The sequence below is a fragment of the Gallinula chloropus genome, assembly GCF_964237585.1.
Source record: "Gallinula chloropus genome assembly, chromosome: 5".
In the NCBI taxonomy this organism is placed as follows: Eukaryota; Metazoa; Chordata; class Aves; order Gruiformes; family Rallidae; genus Gallinula; species Gallinula chloropus.
In genome coordinates, this window is record NC_140090.1 from 34,393,668 (window position 1) to 34,413,114 (window position 19,447).

At 51.2% G+C, this 19,447-nt stretch overlaps 1 protein-coding gene across 1 annotated transcript; it reads right to left on the reverse strand.

Moving 5' to 3' along the window:
* Positions 1-613: 613 nt before the first annotated feature.
* On the reverse strand, positions 614-9,300 carry RAB17 (RAB17, member RAS oncogene family). Its single transcript, XM_084264337.1, has 6 exons — positions 9,187-9,300; positions 3,794-3,953; positions 2,414-2,565; positions 1,935-2,060; positions 1,647-1,740; positions 614-1,186 (listed from the first exon to the last, which is right to left on the reverse strand). Exons 2-6 carry the CDS (start codon positions 3,948-3,950, stop codon positions 1,074-1,076), a joined length of 642 nt encoding a protein of 213 aa, XP_084120463.1. The 5' UTR covers positions 3,951-3,953; positions 9,187-9,300; the 3' UTR covers positions 614-1,073.
* Between the last annotated feature and the right edge of the window lie 10,147 nt (positions 9,301-19,447).

Here is a 19,447-nt window from a genome sequence, read left to right on the forward strand (position 1 = left end):
CATCCCAGCCGCACACCCCCCAGGTGTGCTGGGCCCCCAGCGTGCTTGTGCAGGCAGCCCAGGTGTTCTGGGATGGAGGAGGTGAGAGACCATCCTACCCTGGACAAGGGAGAGGTTCTTTCCTCCTCAGAACTGGGAGGGGCTTCTGCAAAGGGCTGTGTCAAGGAAGGCTGTGGCAGCCCCGTAGTGCCTCTTGGCACCCGTAATGCAGACCAGGTGGCCCTGCAAGAGACAGGGTCATGTGGCACCCATCGCTTGCTTTGGCCCTGCTCTGCCCCCATCCCCAGCTCTTGTGTGGGTGATAAATCAGTGGTTTCCCCCAAGGGTGGGCTGTGACTCCCATCCTGTGGTGCGGCATCCAGGGCTCAAATCGGTCTGGCAAGGTGAATCATAGAATAGTTTGGGTTGGAAGGAACCTCTAAAGATCACCTAGTCCACCTTCCCTGTAATGAATGGGGACATCTTCAACTGGATCAGGTTGCCCAGAGCCCTATCAAGCCTGAACATTTCTGTGGAGCAGCAGCCCTGGTCCCTGATGCTTCCAGGCTTCCTGTAGTCCCTGACATCCACCTAGGTTGGGAAAAACCCCACAGACAAGCGCCTGGCACCTTCACAGGATCGTAGGGGTTGGAAGGGACCTCCAGAGATCCTCAAGTCCAACCCCCTGTATCAGGATGATAGTCTTTTTATTTGCAGCCCAGGTGTAAGACCATAGGGATGTACCCGGTTTGTTCCAGAAGGGCAACCCCTCCCTTTTTGGCTGGGAAGGGACAGAGAGGAGCTGATGTGCATCTGGTGCAGGGGTTGTCCCCAGCTGGGGCTGGCAGCAGCAGGGTCGGAGGGTCACACTCCTCTCTGCAACTGAGAAGTTGCTGGAAGAAACACCCAGGCTTTGATTCTTGGAGGAAGCTGGTGCTGGAGGATTGAAAAGGCCCCCATGTCCCCAGGATGGGCTCTGACCTTGCTCCAAAGTTGGGGTGGGGGGCAGGTCTGGCTGAGCTGCCCCTGTGCTTCTGCATCCTCCTGCTTTGTCATTGCTCCTCTCAGAGACCTCATCTGGCTGCCTGAGGTCCTCAGAGCCGGCAGCACCCTGTCCTTCCTATGTCCTCCCCCAGGTTGACTGTTGACCTCCCACTCAGGGATGAGGCAGATGTCTTCTCTTGTTCCCACTGCAGGAGCTTTTGAGCTAGGAAGAAACACAAGGTGAGAAAGGGCTCATTTCTCCTGCCAGTGGGGTGGGACGTGACGTCTGCCCTGTCCTCCCCCAGGGAAGCCACTGGTTGCCCACACTGTCCCACTGTGTTGGGTCTCTGCTGAACAATGGGGCCACCATTACACCTAGGCTGGACACGAAATCAAAAGAAAGTCATGGCTTTGGGACAGGGCCTGACATTGACCTCTGATGCTGGAGCATCCTGGGATGGATCTGTCCATCCTTCTGTCCTAAGAGATGGGGCACATTTTGCAGAACCCATGGACCACTGTGGCTGTCACCCTTGCAGCTGCTGGGTATGGCGCAGGCCAATCAGCCTGAGAAGAAGGTCTCTGTGTCAATCATGAGCAAGGAAGGGGTGAGCTTTGCAGCCTGGAAGCAGGGGTTTGGATCCTGGTGCCTCTGCCCTCACCTACACTGTCACACAACTCACCTATGGCTGTGAAGATGTCGTTTACTCGGTGGTTGGATTTTGCAGATGTCTCCATGAACAGGAGGCCTTTGGTCCTTGCAAACTCCTCCCCTTCCTAGGTGGAGACAAGCAAAGTTATTCCCCCTGCCCCCTCTGTGGCTGCTTTTTGGTTATGGCAGGTCAGTAATAGTATGAGGACTTTGAAGGTGTCTGAAAGCCTTCTAAATCCTCAGCTTTGCTAGGACATGTCCCAGCACTTGCAGGTTAGGGGGTAATGGGGGGATCTGGGAACTCCCCATGGGTTCTCACCTCAGTGGAGACTTCTCGCTCAGCAGCAAGGTCCGTCTTGTTGCCCACCAAAGCGATGACAATTTCATCAGGAAGGAATTCCTTCTCCAGGTCCCTCAGCCATAACTTTGCTCTGTTGAGTGTTTCCTGGAGAATTGGAGACAAAAAAACACCCAGCAGCCTGGTTTGGGTTTAATCCTTTGGCCTCAGGCATATCAGAGCTGGATGGATGACTCCAATCAAAGAGGGCGTGAGAAGATGTGGTGGTGAGGTTTTGATTGCACTCTTCCTCAGGGAAACAAGCTGCTGGTCCCCAAAATCCTTTAGGGATAAACCACCTTTGGATGGGATGGACCCTTTCTGCGTGTCAGCAGAAAGCACCCCTGGGGTGGCCCTGCATGGGCAGGGACAGTCCCTGACACATCCATGTTGTATTCTCAGGTACCTCCTTCTGCTCCACCAAGGCCAAACACCATCACCTGGGCACCTCCCTGCCTTACCTTATTAGTGATGTCGTAAATGAGGAGAGCAGCATGGGCACCCCGGTAGTAGAGGTGGCAGACGCTGTGGTACTTCTCCTGGCCTGCTGTGTCCCAGATCTCAAACTTGACAGTGCCTGCCTCCAGGCTGAGTGTCTGTGTGAAGAAGGAACCTGCAAGGAAGATGCAAGGCATGTGTCCACTCACAATGAGAGCACAAGGGCTCAGACCCACTATCATGAGGTCAAACCCATCCCAGGGCCTGCCAGCGGTGCTTTAAGGCACAAAGTTGGGCTTCTCCTAAGCACCACTGATGGAATGGTGTGCTGTGAGACAGGACAGCTGTTGGTGAGCCGGGAGCCCTTCCTGGCAGAAGATCTGGGTGGATGCCACACTGGTTTTGAGGCTAGATAGTTTTGAGCTTTGCAGAATAGACCCAGAGACAGGCAGCCACCTCCAGCTTGCTGGCAGGTCAGACCTGTGAACAGGAATAACTTCCAGAAAGGCCTGTCACCAGAGGAGACCCTCTATCCCTACTCCCAGGGAGCAAGTGGCTGCTTATGGACCATCCAGACCAAGGCAGGGGGACAGTTCTGCACTCCCTTGCTCCCTTCCACCAGTGCTACAGGTGGGACCACAAACTCTGTGCCTTCTCAGGGCAGAACGTGGGTGTATCGTGTAAAATGGGTATCTGTAATGTCTGAGTGCAGCAGGCAGCAGTGCTGATGAGACACTACTAGGGAGGCAGCTTGATCCCAGCAGGCATGTTGCCCCAAGGGAGGATTTTAGAGGGAGGAGAGCTCTTGGAGCTTGAGCGTGCGTGCAGGCTGTTGAGCATGGCTGGTTGGGGCAGATGCTCTTTGCCTTTGACAAAGCATGGGGTTTGCAGCCTGTCCACATTGGGAGGCCTGCGGGCAGGCTGGAACATCAAGGTGCCACTGTGAGCCCACCATTGGGTTCCTGGGCAGCTGCCTCCTGAGCTGTCCTGCCTGCTGGTACCCTGGCCCAAACGTCCCTGCTCCAACAGGACACCAAGGCTGGGGCAGCTCACAGGCAGGGGAGACTCTCTGGGAGAGCCGGAATAGCTGTGAGGGTGGCATGGGAGGCAATCCTGTGAAGGGCAGACAGGGGACCCAATTTGGCTTCCAGGTTTCGCTCATTTTGCTGCTCACCTGACTCCAGAAAGCAGAGCAAAGCCAAGCCCACCCAATGTGGATGCAACTTTGCTTACAGCCTGCTGCTGAGGAAAAATAGGCTGCGGAGATCAGGAGGTGACAGCAAAAGGGGAGGTCTGGCTTTGGGCAAGGTGTACCAAGCGGTTCTTCCACATCCCACCCAAGAAAGGGCATCGGGCCGGGTCTCTTGTCCGGGGCCATCAAGCTACCAAAGCCACTCACTCACATCCCACAGTTGGCAGTGACTCCTTGAAGTCATTTTTCACGTATCTGTAGGCCAGGCTTGACTTCCCCACCGACGTGCTCCCCAGAAGAACCACCTTGTGGATGTTGGTGGGATGAGTTCCCGTCAGGGAGGTGCCTGGTGTTGCTTTCAGTGCCATGCCCTGCAAGGAAACAGCTCCGCTCAACATGCGTCTGCAGTGACCCTGGGTCCAGCAGCTGAACCTCTTGCACCATCTCCTGACTGGTGGCAGTGAACCAGGTGAGGTCTAACCTTAAAGTAGGCTAGAATAAAACCACTAATATCCTGAATCAGGTTTAACACCTCAAGCCTTCTGCTACTGTCAGCTATGACCAGAGGGTGGAGATCTTTAGGAAGAAACTTGATGCAGAAGGCCTTGGATGTAGAGAATAAGAAAGGATTGGGTGCATCTCCTTTAAACAGAGGACACGATAGAGTTAAGGGCAGAGGGGCATCACCTAAAGGTGTGCCTTGCTCTTGAGCATGCCTCCTTCACCAAAGTCCTGGTGAAGAGCTTCAGCTGATGTTCCATGTGTTTTTGTGGCTAGGAGTTATAGAAGGAGCTTAACTCAGTCTGGGGGTGAGGTAAGGTGTCAAGGTGATGCTGCTACCAGCTCACTGAGGACACTGCCCAGGACCTCAAGAGCTGATGGGCTTCGTGGCAGCACCACTTTGAGCTACCACGCTGCTTACAAGGGTGGAAAAGCAGGAGTGAGAGGGTGGCAGCACACAGAGAAGACAGCACATGCTACTCCACCATGGATTAATAAAAACCCCGGGTAGACCAAGCCTGTGAAGTCTCATACCCTTGTGACCATCACACCACGGACTGTGATGCCACATCGCTCAGGGTGGAGCTATGCTGCAGGGTCACTGGGGATGGTGGGGGAACATGGTCCCAAATAAGCAGTTGCCTCAAAGCTGATTCAAAGAGCTGCTGCAGAGTGTTGGTCCCACCCTAGGAAATGAATGGTCAGTGGAAGTCCTTCCGGTTGGCCCGTGTCCCCCTCTCTCAGCCCCGAGCTCAAGTACATGGCACTGCCTGCTTCAATGGGAGCCGTCAGCGCAGGATGGCAAGTGATGCTGCCTGGCAGCTAGCCAAAGCTTCACCCTGGCCTCTCCAAAAAGACTCAGCTCGCATGGAGAGCTATGCAGGAGAAAGGGAAGCTCATGCAGAGCTTGAAGATGAAGGGTCATAGGATGTTGAACTGGGCAGGAGAGGGCACAAGGCAACCTTGGATGCCTATATCTACCTCACATGCCACAGCAAAGAGGGGAACATGCTGCCAGCAAGCTGTAACTGCTGCAGGTGGAGGTGGGATGTGCCTGCTGTAGAGACTGGATCTTCTAAAACCCAAGGGCAGCAGGGGAGCTTTGTGAAGGATGTCAAAATTTATGTGTCTGGTTGCTGGTCCCTGCCTGTGTCTCCTGGCCCTCTGACCACTGTGGCATCTGCCAGATGAAGGGAAGTGACCTCATTGATGTTTATAAATACGTAAAGGGCAAGAGTCAGGAGAATGGAACCAGGCTCTTCTCAGTGATGGCAGCGACAGAACAAGGGGCAACGGGTGCAAGCTGGAGCAGAGGAAGTTCCATGTGAATGTGAGGAGAAACTTTTTCCCTGTGAGGGCAATGGAGTCCTGGGACAGGCTGCCCAGAGAGGCTGTGGAGTCTCCTTCTCTGGCGACATTCAAACCCCACCTGGACATGTTCCTGTGTGATTTAGTCTGGCAGGGGGTTGGACTAGATGATCTATCCAGGTCCCTTTTGACTCCTAACGTTCTGTGATTCTGTGAAGATGACCCTCCTGTGCTGGGGTGAACACTGCTGGTGTGGGCTGCTCCCTTCCACAAACCTTTGAAGAAAGCCCTGCTTGGCTAGAGACCTGCAAGGCTCCTAATGAAGATTTGGTGTAATTACCACAACTTCTACCCTGTGACTCACAGGTAGCCTGTGCCCCCCTTGTCTGACAAAACCCTCTTGTTCCCACTGCGCTGCTCATCCCGCCTGTTTCCTTCATTTCTCCTACCTCCCCCTGCAATCTGGTGGGCTCCAGACCTTTAATCCTCCTCTGTTCCCAAGCATTATCAAAGTTATCAAAATCAAAGCAGGCTGTCATTAAGAGCATTCCTTGGTGCCAGCTGAACCCAGGTCTGTAGCTGTAGATGCAAGTGGTTATTCTCTACAAGATGGGCTTTCATCCCCTTAAAAAACAGGGGTAAAATCTTCTCCCCTGGCAATGCAGCCCAGTGATGCAGAGCACGGCTCCGGTGTGTGTGGAGCAGCTAGTTACAGGCGGGTTATAGGTCTCTCTTTTTAAGCAGGGATACAATAAATCAACAGGGTTGGAAGGGACCTCCAGAGATCATCAGGTCCAACCCCCCTGCCAAAGCAGGTTCCCTAGGACAGGTCGCACAGATAGGCGTCCAGACGGGTCTTGAGTATCTCCAGAGAAGGAGACTCCACACCCCCTGGGCAGCCTGTCCCAGTGCTAAAACCTCCAAAGATTGTCTATATTAAACTCAATTCCTCATTATTTCACTCTGCTGCTCTCTGTTTAACCCTTGAAGGCTGTGTTGATGCTGGAACAAAGCTCACCTGAGAACCACCGTGATAACAGACATCTCTTTGCTAGCTCTCCTGGCTAGTAAGCACCTATTAGAGACAGGCAGTTCTGCCTAAAGCTCATTTAATACTGAAAAGAAATTGGTTCAAGGGGCAGAAGGTGAATCTCCCTTCCTACCTGAGGAGGACACCAAGGAAGCAAAGCAAGTGACTTGGTTTTGATTCAATGGAAAACAGGATTTAGGGGAAGCTGTCGTATTTTTTCCTTTTTTTTGTTGTTTTTGCTGTTGAGAAAGGAGTGCACAGAGTGAAACCCCGTGCTTGTTGGCTAAGGGACTATGGGAAAAGATTTCCAGACATCTCATGTGGCTGGTAGTCACCCTTCTGTGGCTGTTCCTGGGGAAGGGCTCATCAGTGAGGCCCATCTTAGGGTTACAGTCAGCTCTGTGAATCCAGGATGCTGCCCCAGCTATGGGTAAGGGTACCTGTGCAACCTGTCCTAGGGAACCTGCTTTGGCAGGGGGGTTGGACTCGATGATCTCAGGAAGTCCCTTCCAATTTTTCTCCACAGCAAACAGCACCCCTGTTCTTTCAGCCCGCGCTACTGATCACAGAATTTAGGGGTTGGAAGCGACCTCAAGAAATCATCAAATCCGACTCCCCTGCCAAAGCAGGTTCCTTAGGACTGATGGAGTAGAGGATGTTTGTTCTTCATCTAGAAACCTCTCGCTGACCAAGTGTGTCCAGGAGAAACATTGAAAGCAACTTTCCTGCATGCTGGGAAACTTCTGTAGGATCAGTCTGACTCATCTCACTGTGAACTCAAAACTCTGATGTTCCAGGTCCCCAGTGGTTCTGTGCAAAAGGAGCCTTCAGAGATTCACAGAATTTTAGGGGTTGGAAGGGACTTCCAGAGATCACTGAGTCCAGAGGTGTAACCTGAACTGGTGCTGCCTAGATGCTGGATTTCAGGGGGTTTTAGATTGATCCTGGTAAAGAACAACTCTGTGATTTAGGGAGCAGCCCAGGGAACAGCTGAGGTGTTACACATCCCATCCTTGTGCCACACCGAGGGGCAAGGAAAGTGGAACCTGCTCAGATTCAATACAAAGAGCCAGAGATTAGCCTGGAGAAGCACTTCTCTTCAGTCAACTGCAGAAATCCTATTGGTGGGTTTAGTCTCCAGATACAGCCTAATGTTTTGTGACAGCTCTGTCTAGCAGCAGGCATTCGGGGCAAGCTTGCCTGATCTGACACTTACCTAGAAGGCGAAGTACCGAAACCAGCCGCACCACAGATCATTTCTCACTTCCTAATGGCAGATTATACATCGTTGTGCCCAGGAAATTGTGTTCTCTGCCAGACAACCCCCCTTGTTCCCCGTCTGGGTGTCTCCTCTCTCCTTCCTGTGGGGATGCGGAGGCAGCTCCGACCTCCCTTTAACCAGCTTTACCCTACAGAGCCCACTGGTTGAATATACATCAACATCAAGGTAATCCGTTTGCTGGGCACAGTGGCAGCAGCGCTGCATCAGCGATACCACACTTGAACCGCCTGCCCTCGCTGTTTCCAAGAAGGAACCTGACAAATCTGTTTATGAGGGTGACTCAGTTGTTTATAATTAGCAGGAAAGTGGACTTTTATCTAAGGAGCATCCTTTCAAAATCATGTTTTATGGACATAAACACCAGTATTAAAAAAAACAAAACAAACCCAGAAACAGGAGGTGGCAGAGTAGAGGGTGGGTATTTGCGCTGGAATGCAACAGCCAAGGTTTGGCTTTTGCTGCTCAATGAATTAGTATCTCTGTGGTATTTTTCACCTGGGGAGGAGAGATCCAGGTATGTTTATTTTCATCGGATAAACTTTTTTTTTTTTTTCCCCAAAGGAATACAGTAAAAAAACAAAAGAGGAAGAAAAGACATGCATACCTTTGAGGATGGAGTTACTGAGAAGTGTTATTTAAGGCTCTATTTAACTTCCTGGGAAGTTAATGAAGCTTAAGTCTAACTGATGTTTAAACTTTTCTAAACCACAAACCCTGAGAAGACCTGAAACCCACTGAAGGCGCTTGCTGAGTTTCTGCAGGGGTGCAGCAGCAAACTAAACCCCCCAGTTAATGAGCTCCTTGGACAAAAAACAGGACACTGATGCTACCCCTGTAAGTCTGCAATACCTACCCCTGCAGTTTTTGGGACACAATGTTTTCAGGTTCTTTCAGCTCTAGATTTTATTTCCCTCCTCCTTCCCCCTCCCCAATCAATTCATCTCAAAGCACTCCCTTGCTTTTGGGAACCACCTCCTACTTGCTAAAGCTCCCACAGGGCTGGTGTTAGGAGCTGGTTGCTCACTTAAGCCGAGGTTACCAGGGGATACAAAAAATCCCAACTGCAAAGACTTAGCGCGTAAACAGTGTTAGATTTAGAGTGCTGATTTCTCAACGCAATTGGCCCTCCTCAGAGCTCCCAGGAACAGAGTGAGGGTCATTAACTGCACAGCTGGAGAGGGCTGGGGAAATAAGGCAGCAATAAACGGAGACCGCCCTGGGCTGTGGGTGAGAGCGAGTGCTCTGCTGAGAGCTTGGCAGCAGCTCTTCGGTTGCTGAAGAGGATGGGGGGGTAGGGCAGAGGGATTCGGAAGTCTTCCCAAAAATCCCTTTCTCTTGGGCAGGGAGCTGCCGGATAGCCCTTTGCAGCTGGGATGTGGGGCTGCATCCTGGTGCGCGGATGAGTCCCGGGAGCTTCTCTGAGGTGCCACCCCCAGACGTGGTAGGTGGTTGCTGGGGCCTGCCCGGCAGAGAATGCTTTTACCTTCCTGAAGCCTCACTCTCCTTCCAGCGCTCCGGTCTGTAGCGTCAGGGATGTTGGGGTGACGGCCCCGTCCAGCTGCTGGAGGCTCTCCGTGCTGGGGGCAGATAAAAGTGAAACCACCCAGCAGCTCCTGGGAAGCCGTGTCAAAGGTGAGAGGCAATTGGAGATTAGTGAACCTTAGACCCGGCGGCGAGGCGGGACCACGGGGCTGCCGTCATGGCGAGCAGGGCCAGTGGCCATGCCTCCTGCACCTCCTCCATCCCTCTGTCTGTCCTTCCCCGCCTGCTTCCCATGACGGGGTTTGGTGGTGGGTGGGTGGACAGATGGATGGATGAATGGGTAGGGAGGGGATGGTTACCCCGCACCTCGGGGGCTGAGGTCAGCCCGGCTACCAGAGGCATGGGGAGTAAAAGCAGCCCGCACCCCACCACGGGGTTCTGAGGGCCAGGGAGGGCTGGGTGCGGGGCCAGCTGGAGCCACGCCATGCCAGGGATCTGGCCTTCTCAGGGGTTTTATAACACAGCAGTTTCTGCTGACGTATGTTAGACCTGGCTTTGGGTTTGTGCCAGGGAACTGGCTCAGATAACTTGGGCCCAGGACTGCCGAAGGGATTTGTTTTCAGGAGCATGGCTGGTGGGAGACAGTGCACCCACGTCTCTTGCAAGGCGCTTCAGCTGATGAGCTGGGGGGGTGTGCAAGGTGAGCAGAAACTGAGCGATCGGGCTTTCATTGCCTTTTAATTAAGGTAATAGCTAGTTACCACAGCCAGCTGGGCTTGGTGCCTTGGAGAAGGCTGCTCTTGTTAAAGCTCTCCTGCCTTGAGAGAGAAATCATGGCATGTTAATATGTCGGGATAACAGGTTTGGAGTGAGAACAGGAAGATGCGATAATTAAAAATCTAATATGATTTATTTTTTAGATATCTAATTATTTAATAATAATTAAAAATCTAAATGAAGACAGTTTTTGTATTTCTGTCACTCACCTTATGGACTTCACAGAATCTTGTCCTAATAGTTACAGGGAACAGGGCTGAAAAGCAGGAGTCCTACGAGCAAGCTAAAAAAAAACCCAAAAACAAAGAGTCATCCCAGTTTCGAAATGAAGAGCATGTCTTGTGACTTCCAAGTCAGGCCTTACAAGGCCTGACTACCACAGCTTGATTACTTCCCATTGCTGTGCTGACGTGCCATGCATGGGCACCCGAGCCCCGTGCAGATGTCATATGGGAGCAGTGCCCCCACCAAGCTGAATCACCATGAGAGGTTTTGGTCTGTGAGCCAAAAAACAACCCCCCAGCTTTGTTTGGGAACGCGTCGATGCATGGATTCATACTGTCACAGCACAACTGGCTTGTGTATAGCCACGTATGCCTCCAGCTTGAGAGCAGATGTTACCCTGCACGCAGCACTCTTTGCTGGGGGGAGGGAAGCGTTACCTTCCCAGGTCCCTTCCTGTCTGCTCTCCAGAGGCTACAGTGGGATTGTGGGAATCCTCTGGAGGCGATTCCTAACAACCCTGCGGAAACCCAAACCACCAGGTATGACATTTTTGAGCGCAGAAGCAGTTCCAGGTGTTCTCACCCCTCTCCTGTAATTTGTTTCACAAGGCTGTGCTGTGACATGAGCTGACTTAAAGCCTTATTTATTTAATTCTTTGCCCCCCCCCCCCCCCGCCCCGGGCTTTGGATAGATCAGTTCTCTGGTAGGAGTCTCACTGTGTCCTTGTGGACAGTCATACCGGCGTAGCAGAGGGTAGTAGAAAGGTGTTTCAGGGACTCAGAAGGGCTGGAGGCATGGATGCGTTGGACTGGAATTGCTACAGCAAGAATCCTCATCCATGGTGACAAGCGATGCTGTGAAAGGTGTTCTGCTCCCATTTACCCACTGATTTGGACCCACGAGCTCCTGTAACACCACATGCCCAAACTAAGCAGCTAATTCCTGGTGGAAAATGAGGTGCTCTGTCTCAGCTGCAGGGCTCCTTGGGCCAGACCCCACTAGATGGCACAGCTCCTCCATGGTGACATGCAATAGGAGCATCCCATTTCTGAACTGCTCAACCAGACACCTGGCAGCAAGGGTGAGGAGAGATGGGCTGAGGTCTCCTGCCCGAACTGCATCTGGTCAGCCAGCTGGTCCTCACATGTGAGACACGCTGTCAGGGAGCTGAGGCGCTTTCCCATGGTATCTTGGGCTGCTTGCCTGCTTCTTTGAGCATCTCGTCGTCCTGGATGCTCAGGGGATCGTGGCTCCTTCAGCAGCAAGTGGTCTGCAAAAGTAGGTTTGCTGCTAAATGGAAATGGGGTGGGAGTGACCTGTGGGATGCAGGGATGCCCCTTGCTCAGCTGAGCCGGCGGAGTGACCGCTTCCTTTCCCAAGAGCAACTTGAATGGTAAAAACACGGGGAATTGTTTGTTTTTCCAAGGTTAGGGACTGCATTTAATTTTATGGCTGCCTGATGTAATTATGCCATAAGAATTTATGAGATGGGTCTGGCTGCAGGGATGATGTGGGTCAAATACTCCAGCCCAACAGTGCATGATCTGAAGACCCCCTCTCTATAGGCATCCCCCTGCTGATCCACCTCAGGCTTTTTTGGTGGTGTTTTTCTTTTAACTGTGAAGGAGATCATGATGTTTCACTAGTGTACAGGGCTACCAGAATGGGTCAACCTCATTTCTTCTTCAGGCCATCACAACCATACAAGCTCTGCTGCCACTCCTGGTTCAGAGACCTGACCAGACTGGACCGATGGGCTGAGACCAATGGGATGAGGTTTAACAATGCCAAGTGCAGAGTCCTGCACATGGGACATAAAAACCCTGGGCAGTGCTACAGGCTTGGGGGGGACTGGCTGGAGAGTTGTCAGGCAGAGAAGGACCTGGGGATGTTGGATGACTGCTGACTGAACATGAGCCAGCAGTGTGTCCAGGGGGGCAGGAAGGCTTGTATCAGAAATAGTGTGGCCAGTAGGTCTGGGGAGGTGATTGTGCCCCTGTACTGGGCATTGGTGAGGCCACACCTTGAGTGCTGTGTCCAGTTCTGGGCTCTGCACCACAAGAAGGACATTGAGGTCCTGGAGTGTGTCCAGAGAAGGGCAACCAGGCTGGGGAAGTGGCTGGAGGGCAAATCATATGAGGAGAAGCTGCGGGTGTTCAGCCTGGAGAAGAGGAGGCTGAGGGGAGGAGACCTTCTCACCACCTATGCTGACCTGACAGGAGGGTGCAGAGAGATGGGCGATGGTCTCTTCAGCCAGATGACAGAAGACAGAACAAGGGGAAATGGCCTCAAGCTGCACTAGGGCAGGTTCAGATTGGATGTTAGGAAAAAGTTCGTCCCTGAAAGAGTTGTCAGGGCCTGGACCAGGCTGCCTAGGGAGGGGGTTGAGTCACTGACCCTAGGTGAGTTTAGCAGATGGGTAGATGAGGTGCTCAGGGATATGGTTTAGCATAGGACAGGAACGGTTGGACTGGATCTTAAAGGTCTTTTCCAACCATATGATTCTGTGAAACATGGGAGAATAATCCCAATGATCTTGAATTTGTGGCTCTGCCTGCTGTGTTTCTTTGGCCAGGCTGCCTCCCCTTCCCCCTTTCTCTGAGTAAGAGGAGGTGTAAGGACGGTGATGTTTCTGGAGCAGTTTGGGAGCTCTTGGAGAGCTCTTTAAGTGGCTGTGTAGCACTCAGTCCTGACTCTGCTGTGAGGGAGCACTAGCTCATCGATATGATCTCTGTAAATCGCTCCTTGCTTAAGGAGAGGTGGCTGGGTGGAAAAAGGCAGCAGGGTCTGGTAATTAGGGCAGTAACTGGAGCTGAAAAGCGAGACTAAAATCTCAGCGTTGCCACTCGTCAGCTGCCTCTGTGTGGGGAGACCTGTACTGCTCAGAAACTAACTGCTTAGCCCTACTTTCAGTGTATTCTGGACTCCTCGGATCCCTGGATGCCCTGAAATTGTTCTCGATGGGCTGATTTTCATCTGAAACTTCCCGGTTTCTTCTTACTTACTGTGTTTCAAGGGTATAGCTGCGGCCTCAGCAGCCCTGCCCTGCTGAGTGCCATTTATGCCACTGGCTTGGGCATCCCCAGGCTCTTGTTTTCTGCTCGGGTCACAGCGATGTTGCACCGTTTTGCATGGGGCCAGGTGACTGTGATCCCACTCCTGAATTTGGTCGGTCAAACCAGGAACAAGATACCTAAGCATACCTTCAGCAGCTTGGATTATAGCATGCGTGCTGCTGTCTGCCTTGCATCTCAGTGTCTGAAGGAAACACCAGAAAACACAAACAGCTTTCTGAGTTGTTTTTTTTTTTCCCCCCATCCTGCTGCTGGGGGTTGTGGAAGAGCAGGAAAATGTGTTATTTACGCTGGAAGGGCTTTGTGAAACTCTTCTGACCAGGGTTTATCAGAGTGTCTCCTGTTGCTGTTCCAAAGCCAACACTGCCTCCACTGTGCGCTCCAGCTAGCTGGCCCCAAGTGGGGTTACAGTCAGCCTTAGACAGCTGTCGATGGGCACGCAGAGCCTGGGAGTAATGGTCATGGAGACGTGGCTTTTCTTGCAACGTTGCCTAAGGGATTTTGGTTCCAGGACCAGCTGTAGGACAAATAATGTGTCCCTCTGCACCACCAGCTTCAAAGGAGTCAGTCACTCGAGTGTGAATATATATACACATAAATATATATATATATATATATATGTATATATAGCATGCCTTGATGCTTTGGGCTGTGACTATTTTGGATTAGGTGGTATTGCTATAAATGAGCTTGGAGATCAGAGGGGTCGCAATCATTCCCTGGCAGAGCAGCTGTCTTCACCGTGCTCCCTCTGGAAGGTTGAGTGCCGGTCTGGGTGAGCCCCCAGCTCGCTCTAAGAGAGGTGGGCACGCTGCTTCTCACGCAGCAAGCCAACCTGGCCCCTGTCAGTGGTCAGAGCCTCAGAAATAGGCTGGGGCTCTTCTATTTTTAAAAGCTTAAATAGGCTTTTCAAGAAGACGCATCTGAAACCCCGGTAAGCAAAATCCGTTCAAAATGCTGCTCCATCCAGAGGTCACAGCAAATTATGGGCCACAAAGATGATTTGAAGGGCTGGAGCACCTCTCCAGGCTGTGGGAGTTGGGCTTGTTCAGCCTGGAGAAGAGAAGGGTCCAAGGAGACCCTAGAGCCCTTTTGGGTACCTAAAGGGTCTACAGGAAAGCTGGGGAGGGATTCTCTATCAGGGAATATAGTGACAGGACAAAGGACAATGAGTTTAATTTGAAAGAGAGGAGACTTAGGTTAGAAAGAAGGCAGAAATCCTTCCCAGGGAGGGTGGTGAAACACTGGCAAAGGCTGCCCAGAGAAGCTGGGGCTGCCTCTGGATCGCTGGCAGGGTTCAAGGCCAGGTTGGATGGGGCTTTGTACACTCTGGGGTGATGGGTAGCACTGCGGGGGCTTTGAGGTCCCTTCCCACCCAAACCAGTCTAGGGTTCTGTGTTCTCAAAACTGGCATACCTGTGCTGTTAAACACGTAACCCCTTGCTTGCATGATGGCTCTCCTAGAAAATGTAGGTAAGAAGGCTTGGCATGGAATGGAAATGCTGTTTCTAAGAATTCCTGGAGTTTGCTGTTTCTCCTTTTCTTTTTTTTGCCTGCAGTAATGTAATGAACTGATGCAGTGAGACAAACTAGAGTTGACCTCCCGAAGCCCCACGGTAGCCTCAAGAGCCATCCAGGGCAGCCCACCGGTGGTCGTACAGGCAAGGTTTCTCACTGCTGCAACAGAGCCTTAAAAAAATAATCCCTGTGTCAGTTTTGAGAGGAGAAAGGGCTGTGCCCTTGTTAATAACAAGAGACCAGGCTCCTCACCACTTCACTGGTGGAGAGTTAAGAGATATTTTGAGGATTGGTGGAGCTGTAGTGATGAACAAATCATTTACACCAAGGCTCGAAACCAAGCCTGCTGTGAACTGCTCCAGGCTTCTAAAATGTTAGTCTTCCTGGATTAATTATTAACATGGCTAAAACACTCCAGAGATCACCCTGCAAACATTAAACAAGCTTAATATTAATGGCTCCCAGATGGTAAGTGATGCTGAACGTTAGGCACGCGTTAAAGGCTGGGGAGGGAAAATAATTACTGACTACAGTAAACATTAAGTACAGTGGGTTTAAATTAAGAAAAGAATACAAGTGTGAGCAGCAAGAAAGGCTTTCCTATAGCCTGTCTCCTGTATAGACAGGTAGTGCTGCTCACACCTTCGAATTCACATTCCATGGGTAACACGAAGGGAGTGGGAAGCTAATGGCTACTCATGCTGGTTACCTGGTAGCTACAATCCCTCGTGATTTCCCTCAGGGTGGAAAGGGCTCTGGAAAGTAGTCAGTGTTCCCTTTTAGTGCCTAGAGCGGCTCTTGCTGTAAGTCTAATAAGTAAATTGCAGCTTCTGTGAGAGGGATGTGTGTCTCCCTCTAGTACAAATACATGCACTGAACATTTTGCTTGTCCCAACCTTCGTGTTGTCTCTCACTCAGTGGACTTTGGCCAGGATCCTCCTCCTCAAGTCCAGCCCACCTTGACAAAGGAGCCGGGATGCAGAGACCTAGCTTGGGTACCTGACTTCAAAGGGCGAGCCGCCTCCTGAAGCCTATGGAAATGCAGGAAGCAGGTTCTGTGAAATAAGTTATCAATCAGGGTGCAGGTTTGAGCAAAGCTTCAGAGGATTAAAGCACTGAAGCATGCTCTCTTCCACACGCGTGGCCAAGTGTGAGCTCATGTGCTGCTTTTTTTGTCTGTGGGGATACCTTGAGCTCTTGGTGGCAATTTGCCAGCTGGCTTAAGCTTTTAGTCTGGGACCAGTGCACGCTTCCAGAGGGGATCGCACATGTTCCCTTAGGAAACTAGGCTAAAAATGGCTGTGGGCGGTACCTTTCTATGGGAAGGTCTACAGAAGAACTCACTGACAGCCAAAAGTCGCTCCCAGCTCAGTAATCTTCCCCCAGAAGGGTTTCATCTGCCCGCGTTTGTGAGGCAGTTGTAACGGCGGCAACTGAAATCCTTCTGCTGGTGCTTGGAAAGAGAAATGTTTAAGCAATGCTGTCTAGCACGGACTTGGAAAGCTCACGTGGGAGGGAATACAACTTTATTTCCCCTGTGGTCCCCACCTACCTTTTGGAGGCATAGCACCGACAAGTTCATAGAGCAGGCATTTCATGACGGTCTTTGCCCCTCTACCCTTTGCAGCAGGATGGTGGGCATATCATAGTCTTGCTTTTCTTCTAGATGCCTGTCTGACTGTAGGTTGGTTTTCAGCCTCGTGTGAGTATGGGGTATTATGGGCAGGGTTTGTGTAAAGGCACAAGAATAGAAACTACTTCATCAGTATGAGCCCGAGCATCCTTGCTCAATGCCAGCCACTGCCCTGAAGAGTAAAGCAGTTTGGCATTACCCAGAGGTGAAATGAGTGACCTGCTGTTAACAAATTAGGAAAGAACAAAGGGGGGGAGCTGTGGAGGGAGGAGGACACACCATTATCTGCCATTACCTAAAGCAACTCCTTTATAATTAAGAAAATGTATTAAAAAATTATTTTAGGAATTTCTAATTAGTCCAGCCGAGCCACTAATGCGCTCAGGATGTTACAAAAACTTAAAACTTAGTAACTGCCCCCCCCCTCAAAAAAAAAAAGGCCACTGCAGAGAAGTTTTCTTTCCTGCCCTTTGCTTCTGCTGCTGCAAGGTCAGGGAGGCTGAAAACTTCTGTAGGAATTAAGGCTGGGCAACAAAGGTGTTGCCTGCCGATCCCTGGGGAGATGCTTCCTTCTAACAGCGCCCAACCCTACGTGGGTTTCAAGCCTACGAGCTACTCAGCCCTTTGTGGATGTTGGTGGTTTCTAGGTGCAAGCATTTCACCTTCTGTCCAGTTTGGGGTGTTCCATGGTCCATTTATTTATTAATTTTTAGGCAAAAGGCTTCTGCAGCATCTTGTTGTGTCTGGGGTGGAGGGGAAGAAAATAAATCATTTTTTAATTGTTTCTACAATTGGAGGGGAAACTAAACACTGGAGAGTTTGGCAAACACTTGCCTGGCTGTTCTGTCTCTCTGTTAATGGAGAACAGAGAAGCTAATTCCTTCATGTTCCTACAGGGAAGGATCAGAAGGGTTTTAGCGAGGAAATAATTAATGCAGAGGAGAAAGCCTGGGGGAAAATCACAGAGCATGGTCAAGTACTGCGGGGCTGGGGTGAAATAAATAAGGGAGGATATGGCCTGGGGATGCAGAGCCAGGCTGAGGGCAAGGAGAGCACGCTGGGCAGATGAAAATGGGAATACTGGGGATGCCAGAAAAATGTGTTACAGCTTAAAATCAGCTGTACCCACTCTGTAACATCCAAAGTGTTTTGCCTCCGTTTTCTCTAGTGTTTTGTTACCAGTATCTTCTTTCACTTCCCAGTTTAGGCAAACTCCTTGATTTCAGGAAACTATAATGACCTGCCTTCCTGCCCCGCGGGTCATTATCACAGCAGGAAGCTGATTCTATGAAATCCTTTAGCACTGGTGTGGCTTTTTTTAGGCAAGCCAGGAACTGTGAGCTGGCGCTGCCAGTTTGCTGCTGTCATGCGTGGGCGGGTGGGTGACCTGAGAGATGATGGGAGATGGGGTTCATGACACAGAACTGTGAGGCATCAGACACAGGTCCTTTTCTGCCTGGTTGGAACTGTTGCCTGAAAAGAACTTTGGGAGTATACCTCTTCCCTGAGAAGGATGAGAGACGGTGAGAAGCAGAGTGTGGGTAAGTTCTGCTGGGCTTGAGGAGAAGGTGTGTTTTGCCTCTGATTTGCACTTCGGGTGAATCTGGATAGGGACAACAAACAGCACCTCCTTCCTGCTCTTCTGCTCCAGCTGGGGCGGGAGTTAAGTTGTGATGTGGTTTCACATAAGCTCTTCCAAAATGATGTTCGTACGCTGTTTTCTGGGAACAGTATGACTAATGAGAGCGAGCACATGGCCTGCAACAAATAGTCGGTTGTTTTCAGCCCATGTGTTGTGGCTACGTTTTGCTGCGGTCCAAAACAACTGGGGTTGAAGAAAACCTGGAGGGCCCGACTGGAAAATGTGGCTCAGCTTAACTCTGTAACGTTTGGGGCAGGAGTGGATGAGGCCACATTGCGTGGAACAGGCAAAGCACGGGGAAAAGCCAAGGAGCAAGCAACGCCAGAGCTCCCTTGTAGCAAAGCCGCGTGAGTCCCTGCTCTCGTGTCTCCGCACTGTCAGCGGGGCAAGGACACCGCCACAATGGCAGGAGGAATACTTGGATATATTAATCCCAAAGCGATGCGGAACCAGTTCTTCAGCTGATGTAATGCATTGTTTTTTGCCGAGGCCATCCCAATTTCACTTGGCCGAGGGACTTAGCTAGTTCAAACTATTATTTTTGGACAGATGTCGGGGCTGTATTCCCAGATTAAATACATGTATTGATCTCTTGTCTGCCTTCCTCCCAGGCTCTGGGAAGAAAAGGTGGGGGATATGCAGCTTTTGCCACTGCGACCCGCGGTCTGCCATGGGTTTTATCCCCATAGCACTGGAGGTAGGAAACAAGGAGTATTTTTAGGCTAAGTGGAAGAGATGTGTGATGTCTTTTCTTCTGAAAATAGCCCAGTGCTCTCTTAAAACTTCCAGCTTTTTGAAGAGGGGAAGCCAAAGGAGGGGAAACAGTCGAAATTTGCAGCTTGCTGCGGCAGGCTGGGAATGGCAGACAGAAGAACAGACAGCAAACAGCAGAGCTATTCGGCAGCCTGGGATGGGTTTGGCTCCCTACAACTACAGCTGCCGTGGAGCTGGTTTCACTGTGCTTTGCGATGAAACACTCTGAGCCATGGTGTGGCTGCTGCTAATTAGATTAGGTCCGCAGAGGCTGTGTTGAGCGAGTTCCCATTTCTAGCCTGAAACAGGCAGTTTTTCGGCCAGCTGGGTGACAAATTGCAAATCACAGGTAAACTCCCTGCTCGGCACAGTAACGGAGAGCTTGCAGGGTTGCAGTGTTGGGCTGGGTGAAGCTTGACTTAAGTCCTCCAAACAGGAGCATCGGTGGGGCCAGGATGACCTCTCCATGGGTGTTGGAGTGTGAGCCGCAATGGCTATTCATGGCCCAAATTTAAGTGGCAGGGCAGAGAGCCCGTGGTGTTTGGGTTAGTGCTCGTTAAGGCAGACAGACTCTCAGGACTGCACTTACCGAAGTCTTAACATGCTTCAGTAGTATAAACTAGTTTATAGAAGGGATGTT